The sequence below is a fragment of the Myotis brandtii genome, unplaced genomic scaffold (assembly GCF_000412655.1).
Source record: "Myotis brandtii unplaced genomic scaffold, ASM41265v1 scaffold897, whole genome shotgun sequence".
NCBI lineage: Eukaryota > Metazoa > Chordata > Mammalia > Chiroptera > Vespertilionidae > Myotis > Myotis brandtii.
The window spans coordinates 348,539-356,238 of record NW_005371679.1 but is presented as its reverse complement, the minus strand read 5'-3'; the positions used below and the strand labels follow the sequence as shown (position 1 = coordinate 356,238).

Sequence of the window (7,700 nt, the reverse complement as noted above, 5' to 3'; positions counted from 1 at the left end):
CCCACACACACACCCAGGGCTGGGCCTGGGAGGCAGGTTTACATGGGGGCAGGACACTGATCAGGGGCAGGTCTGGGAAGGCGCAAGGAAGGGTGCCCTGCCCCTCTAGGGCCCTGGCTGGCAGCTCTCTGCTGCCCCCGTGTGTCACGAGCTGGTACCACCAGCGGCTGAGCCCCAGGGCTTCCCTGGCCTCCGCTCTCCACAGCCCTGGCAGGCCAGCCTGGTGCCCGCCGCCCCGGCCTCTGTGCCGGGCTCTGCTAGTTCCTGCGGCTGCACCTGGAGCTGAAGTGGGTGTCTGCCCTGCCACGGGGCCCACTCCCACCACCGCCCACAGCTCTGCCCACGCCTCCTGCCAATTCCTTGGCCCATCACTGTTATCCTAGGAAAATGCCAGCTGGGCATCTATCGACAAGAAGAGCTATATCTATATCCATCTCTCCATCTCCATAGCTCTATGATCCATATCTACAGATGAGAAGGCTATGCAATGAGTCAGACACACGTATAAGCAGACAGAGCAGCAAGCTGTGACGTGATCAGACAGACTGACGGTGGACATACAGACTGGCAGGCAGGCAGGGAGCATGCGTGAAGACGCGGGCGGCCCACGTGCCATGAGGACTCACACTGGGTGGACAGCCTGCGGACCACGGGCTCCATGCTCCAGGCGGCCAGGCTGCTGGCGCCCTGCACGCCCTTCTCATAGGCGTTGCACACGGAGGCCACCAGCGGGTGGGCCTCCTTGGTGCTGGTGTAGGTCTTCTGGACGCACTCACAGGTGCCGCTCACCACGGGCAGCTGCAGGACGCGCTGCAGCACGTTCTCCTGCTCCTGGCGTGGGAGGAAGACAGGCAAAGGCGTGCGAGTGGTCGCACCTCCCTCTCCCGCCCCGCAGCCCCCTAAGGCGGCCCCAGGGCCACAGAGCCCACTGGCGAGGCCAGCCTGGGTCCAGCGACCTAGCAGGAAACCAGGTCTCAGTGGTCTCTGCACCCCCCACAGGGAAACAGGCCACAGCCCAGCTCTGCAGGGCTCCCAGGCACGGCGCCCCACAGGCTCCAGCCCACCCACTGACACCGTCGAGCGCAAAGCTTCTGTCCATGTCAGTTTGGGGGCTTTATCTAAACACTAGAGGCCTGGTGCACGAAATTTGTGCACCGTGTGGGGGTCCTTCAGCCTGGCCTGCGCCCTCTCGCAGTCCAGGAGCCCTTGGGGGCAGTCGGATAGCCTTAGCGCTGCCACAGAGGCGGGAGAGGCTCCTGCCACTGCTGCTGTGCTCGCCAGCCATGAGCCCAGCTCAGGGCTTCTGATTGAGCCGTGCTCACCGGGGGCAGCTCCTGTGTTGTGCATCTGCCCCCTGGTGTGCATCATAGCAACTTGTCATTCCGCCGTTTGGTCAGTTTGCATATTAGCCTTTTATTGTATAGCTGGTTTGGCTCAGTGGATAGAGCAGACTGAAGGGTCCCGGGTTCGATTCCCGGTCAAGGACACATGCCCGGATTGCACGCTCGATCCCCAGTACGGGGCGTGCAGGAGGCAGCAGATCCATGATTCTCTCTTATCATTGATGTTTCTATCTCTTTCTCCCCCTCCCTTCCTCTCTGAAATCAATAAAAATATACTTTTTTTAAAAAGAAAAAAGAAGAAAGGTCCCCAGCTCTGACTCGCTTTGAATTTGCCACTGGTACATGGTTCTGCTGGGGAGGCGAGCTCCCAGCCGTGTCCGCGGGTGGGCGGCTGAGCTAGAGACGCACCCAGGAGGTGTGAGCGTCCGCCAGACCCAGGCTACAGTCTCTGAGCTTCCTGTCCTGCAGGTGAGTTTGAAATCTGAGCCAGAAAAAGATTCTGACTGACAACAGCAAACCTTTACTTTCATGTTTTGGACAGAGTCCTCAGGGGTTCTTTTAGGCAAAGCCAAGGAAGAGAGGGGTCCTGGGAAGAAAATACCCCCCCCCCACACACACACACATTAGGATGGCTTCGCTGTGTGCCTGACCAGCCTCCATGTGCTCTATGATCAACACAAAAGTTAACACGGCGATTCCCAGGGCAAAGGGTAAGTAAAGCTAACTTGGGGCAAGGTGAGTATGGTGTGGCTTCATCATTTTTTCATTTCAAAATTTTTAAAAATATATTTTTATTGATTTCAGAGAGGAAGGGAGAGGGAGAGAGAGATAGAAACATCAATGATGAGAACCATCAATCATTGACTGGCTGCCTCCTGCACGCCCCACACTGGGGATGGAGCCTGCAACCCGGGCATGTGCCCTGACCGGGAACCAATCTGTAACCCCCTCCACCCCGCCCCCCAGGCTCATAGGTTGGCGCTCAATCGCTGAGCCACGCCGGCTGGGCAGTTTCACTATTTGAACTGTGTCTAAATCAGAGAGGCTTGGCCAGGAGGTGAGCAGGTACATCCAAACATGTCAAACCATCCCAAATCACGTGGGAACCAGCCGGACACAGCCCTGGACACGCGCCCCTCCCCTGTCCCACATGCAGCAGTGCAGGCTGTGCCCTGTGTGACTGCGAGGCGCCACGGCCACAGACCACGGCAGGAACAACGCCTGGTTGCAGCGCGCAGCGGCTCCTACTGCAGGGACCTCCGCCTGGGCGGGCAGAGCGTGGGCCTCCACGCCGGGGTTTAAAATACAGTTCTGTCTGGCCGGTGTGGCTCAGTGGTTTAGCATCAACCTATGAACCAGGAGGTCACGGTTCGATTCCCAGTCAAGGGCACATGCCTGGTTGTGGGCTCCATCCCCAGTGGGGGGTGTGCAGGAGGCAGCCAATCTATGATTCTCTCTCATCACTGATGTTTCTCTCTCTCTCTCTCCCTCTCCCTTCCTCTCTGAAATCAATAAAAATATTTTTTTTAAAAAAGGAAGAATACAGCAGGTCCCTTCTCCTCTCCCTTCCAGCTGGCATTTCTGTCCTTTTTTCTCCAATGTCCTTCGTTTTGAATGGGCATCTTCCCTGCCCCCCGCCCCCCGATCCTCTAACAGTCCTCTGCAGAATGAAGTGAGAGCAAGAATAACCAAGACCTAACAGTCAATGAACGCCAATGTCCGCGGACCACTGGTGGTCTGTGAGGTCCGAAAGGTTGCTGACTGCTGTTCTCCACGCATCTTGCTCCACGTCTCCCGAGCCTCCCCTCGAGGCTCCTTCCTCGGCCCGGGGTCTACCCCACTGCATGCGCCCAGGTTACTTACGGGGCAGTCTCCGTCCATCAGGGTGGGGCTCTTGTTCACGGCCATCGTAGCTCTTCACGCTGCAAAGCAGAAGGCCCAGGTGCATCAGCAAACCCTCAGCTGCAGATGCGCAGGGCCAGGCCCTCCCTCTCGGGCCTCCAGCTGGGCCCAGGCTGCCTGGGAGCTGGGGTGCCCTGAACAGGAGGCACTAGGCTGGAGGGCGGATGGCACAGACAAGCAGCCACTCCTGGGGGTCCCACCGGGATGAGGTGCCCACAGCCTGCTTGTCAAGACTGGTGTTTCTGCCCGGCTGTGGTGGCTCAATGTCGTCCCCTGGACCAAGAGGTCCCGGGTTCGATTCCCAGTCAGGGCACATGACCGGATTGTGGGCTTGATCCCCAGGAGGGGGCTTGCAGGAGGCAGCCAATCCATGAGTCTCTTTCATTATTGATGTTTCTATCTCTCTTTCTCTCTCCCTTCCTCTCTGAAATTAATAAAAATATATAAAAAAGGAAAAAGATTGGTGTTTCTTACAAGGATGCAGGGTAAGAAGTAAAAAAATGAAGGTCACTTTAAGAGTTAAAAGGTTCTGCCCTGGCTGGTTTGGCTCAGTGGATAGAGCGTCAGCCTGCGGACTGAAGGGTCCTGGGTTCGATTCCCGTCAAGGGCACATGCCCAGGTTGTGCGCTCGATCCCCAGTGGGGGTCATGCAGGAGGCAGCCGATCCATGATTCTCTCTCATCATTGATGTTTCTCTATCCCTCTCCCTCTCCCTTCCCCTCTGAAATCAATAAAAATATATTTTTAAAAAATTAAAAAAAAAAAGAGTTAAGAGTTCTGCCCTGGCCGAGTAACTCGGTTGGTTGGGCATCATCCCATACATCCAAAGGTTGCTGGTCAGGGCACATGCCCAGGTTGAGGGCTTGATCCCCATTAGGGGTGTGCAGGAGGCAGCCGATCCATGTTTCTCTCTCTCCCTCTAAAATCAATAAAAACATATTCTTTAACGAAGAAAAGGTTTTGCATTAACACTTTTTAAGAAGGCATACCTGCCAGTCCTCCCCCTCTATATTCAACCAGGCGAGAAAGTAGTTACCTGCTATTTTCGACTGCATTCTAGAAAAGCTAGCGGCCCCAGACTCTCGAACCTACACTCTTGGTCATTCACCCGGCAAATTCCCAGGAGACCTCTCCCTGCCCGACCCTCCTCTTCTTCCCTTTGACTCTCAGAGACCAACCAGGTAAGGCAGGTAAGGCAGGCGTCCCGGGACCCCCACACTCACTCCGGCTGACGCCTCCTCCGTCCCAGAGCCCGGGCTGCAGTGTCTCCTCCGACAGAAACAATCCCGGTCGCTCCAAGGAGTCTTGGGCAATGGCACTGACACCTCCCAGCTAGAGGAGGGCAGAGACGAGAAAGCTTAGTCAGCCCGTTGCCATGGTTACTTGACCCAGGGTCCCCCGGGCATACCCTAACTTCTGTAAGATTTAGCCAACTAGGAGGGAGGTAGATGGCGGAGCCGACGGGGATCCGGGCTCACAGCAGTCATTATTCCAGAGCTTTCCATCAGTTCTGTAGCAGGTTTCTGGCTCCCCCAGTTCTCCAAATCCCGTTTTCCATAAGGAAAGTGTGGGGACACGTGTCATTAAACGTGGATGCTATAACCTTTCGCTTCTCTTCCACGGAGGGTCCTGCGAGACTGTTTTCAACCCATTTCCCACCCCTTATTATCACTATCAGAGGGAATTTCTTTAAAAATTTGTATTGATTTCAGAGCAGAAGGGAGAGGGTGAGAGAGATAGAAACATCAATAATGAGAATCATTGATGGGCTGCCCCCTGCACATCCCCCTACTGGGGATCGAAACCACAACCCGGGCATGTGCCCTTGACTGGAATCGAACCTGGGACCCTTCAGTCCGAAGGCCGACGCTCTATGCACTGAGCCAAACCGGCTAGGGCTCTCAGTGAGGAAGGGAACCCGAGCTGGGGTGGACTCCCTGACAGTCCAGCCTTTGAGGGAGCAGCTTCAACCTCTGTCCATTCCTACATTTCAAGGAAGTTTCTTGAACTCCACCTGCTCTAAGATGCCACCAGAACATGCCGCTGGAGAGCCACCTGGATTCGCCCAAGAATCTGTCACTGATCAGCAACAAAGAACTGTGGCCTCACACCCCTGCCTTGGCCACGGGTCAGGCTGAGCCTGAGGCCCGGTTCCTGGCTGCAAATGATGGAGGGCTATGGTGTGAGCCACGGTGTTCACACTGAGGAGGGCCTCTCAATGACACGGACAGGAGCAGAACAACGCTGACTTCCCTTGCTGTTGGTGGGACTCTCTCTATTGTTGACTCTCTAGGTTGTGGGCTGTGGGCAGTGAAGAAGGAGGCGGAGGGTGGGGCCCGGCCGGCGTGGCTCAGTGAGCTTCAGCTTATAAACCAGGAGGTCACAGGTTTGTTTCCCCGCCAAGGGCACATGCCCAGGTTGCAGGCTCCATCCCTAGTGAAGGGTGCACCCAATTGATGATTCTCTTCTATCATTGATGTTTCTATCTCTCCCTCCCCTCCCCCTTCCTCTCTGAAATCAATAAAAATATTTTTAAGCCGAAACCGGTTTGGCTCAGTGGCTAGAGCGTCGGCCTGTGGACTGAAAGGTCCCAGGTTTGATTCCAGTCGAGGGCATGTACCTTGGCTGCGGGCACATCCCCAGTGGGAGATGTGCAGGAGGCAGCTGATCGATGTTTCTCTCTCATTGATGTTTCTAACTCTCTATCTCTCTCCCTTCCTCTCTGTAAAAAATCAATAAAATATATTAAAAAAAAAAAAAGAGGGGCTGAGGGTGGGGGAAAACTAAGTTCTCTGATAGGTCCTCATAATCCAGTCGGTACCTGTGAGACAATAAAGCAGGAACTGGGAGGTGAGGAAAGGGAGAGTCCAGCGGGGAGTTGTATCTGAAACGTTCACTACTTATGGGTCCAACCCAGACTTCAAGAACGAAAGGCGGTAATGGTGGAGGGGGGTGGGGGGAGTGTCTCTAAGGCATGGCCTCTGCCCTCGGGCTGTGTCTGGAGAGCAAGCCGGCCAAAGGGCAGCTCCAGCCCTTGGAGAAGTGGCTGTGGGCCAGAGGGAGGAGAGGGCGCTGGGCCCGAAGCGCTGCTGACATCGCTGGTCCTCTGGCCGAGCTGCCGGGAAGCCAGCGTGTGGGTGAGAGGTGAGCGAGGTGAAAGGGCCAGGGGAGTCCCTTGGGAAGGGTCCGCTTTCCGGCAGCAGCTTCAAGGACAGGGTTACCTTCCTCCCCCATCTCTGTCTGCCCCCCCCCCCACGCCTACCACACAGGCACAGGGACCTTGCCATCTGTGCACAGTGGGTCCCAGAACTAGGCAAGGCACTCAGACGCTCACCCCTGAATGCATTTCTCGGGCACTGGGTTCAGCTGTGAAGGTGCTGGCTTGTACGTTTATTAGGAGGGTCTTGCTTTTTGAATCACTCATGAATGTGGAGGCGCGGAGGTAGGGGTGTTAGTTAAAAAGGTGCACAGGGAGGGAGGTACCAGGGCACACACATTCTAGCTCTTCACAAATTCTAGAAGAGGCGCCTTACCCAGACTCCCCACCACCTCCTCTAACTTGGAGAGGACAAAAGTACCACCATGAGCCCGGCCGGCGTGGCTCAGTGGTTGAGCGTTGACCTATGAACTAGGTCACAGTTCGATTCCCGGTCAGGGCACCTGCCTGGGGTTGGGGGCTCGATCCCCAGTGTGGGGCGTGCAGGAAGCAGCCGATCCATGATTCTCTCTCATCATTGATGTCTCTATCTCTCTCTTTCTCTCTCTCTCACTTCCTCTCTGAAATCAATAAAAAAAAATATTTGAAAAAGGAAAAAAAGGGGAGGATCTGGGGAAGAAAAAAAATTTAAAAAGAAAAAGAAAAAGGAAAATAAAATAGTACCACCACGATACCACTGTAACATGCCTCCAGGAGAAGCAAAACCCCACCTTCGGGGCTGACAGAGGACCTCGCCTGGGTAGCATCGAGAGCCTCCAGCCTAAGTCCCTCTTCGTCCTCCTCCTCAGCGGGGGTTTCAGGCCTGAGCTCACGCCGCCCTGTGAGGACTCTGCTGAAGGTCGTCTCGGGACCGCCTTCCTTTGAACGCTTTTCCATGCCCACAACACACTCACAGATAGAGTCAATTTTGTCTAGAGATTTAATTAGACATGTTTAATCTATTACAGTAAAGGATCTGGACAAAGTATCAAGAGTTGTTAAAACGTTTTATGTGCCCCGATCTAGCCGCTTTCGTGTCTCTTAAAATTCCCCAAAGGTTTCTTCTCAAATCCTGAATCTTGATCGCTTTAAAATAAAGAGCCAAGAACCTGAGCCTACTTTCTAAGAAGCTCAATCACTTGTACGGTAAGCTTAGATCTGTGATCACAAAAGAACCCGGCACCCAAGATGGGAAGTAGGAACACGAGGAAGTGGCCTCTGCTCAACACTGAAACATCTCCCTCACTGATGCCTACGGC

At 54.9% G+C, this 7,700-nt stretch overlaps 1 protein-coding gene across 5 annotated transcripts in view; it reads right to left on the bottom strand.

Annotated features, from left to right (window-relative positions):
• PEX11A (peroxisomal biogenesis factor 11 alpha) overlaps positions 1–7,700 on the bottom strand; it is an 80,425-nt gene that overhangs the window by 3,700 nt on the left and 69,025 nt on the right. For 3 of the 5 annotated variants that reach the window (XM_014532491.1, XM_014532490.1, XM_014532489.1), the window contains exons 2-4: positions 4,469–4,577; positions 3,207–3,265; positions 627–831 (exon numbers count right to left, since the gene is read on the bottom strand). In XM_014532491.1, coding sequence (XP_014387977.1) covers positions 627–831; positions 3,207–3,251 — 250 coding nt within the window. In that variant the 5' untranslated portion in view covers positions 3,252–3,265; positions 4,469–4,577. Of the gene's footprint in view, positions 1–626; positions 832–3,206; positions 3,266–4,423; positions 4,578–7,172; positions 7,695–7,700 lie in introns of those variants that run through there. The other 2 variants (XM_014532492.1, XM_014532493.1) reach the window with 2 other exon arrangements.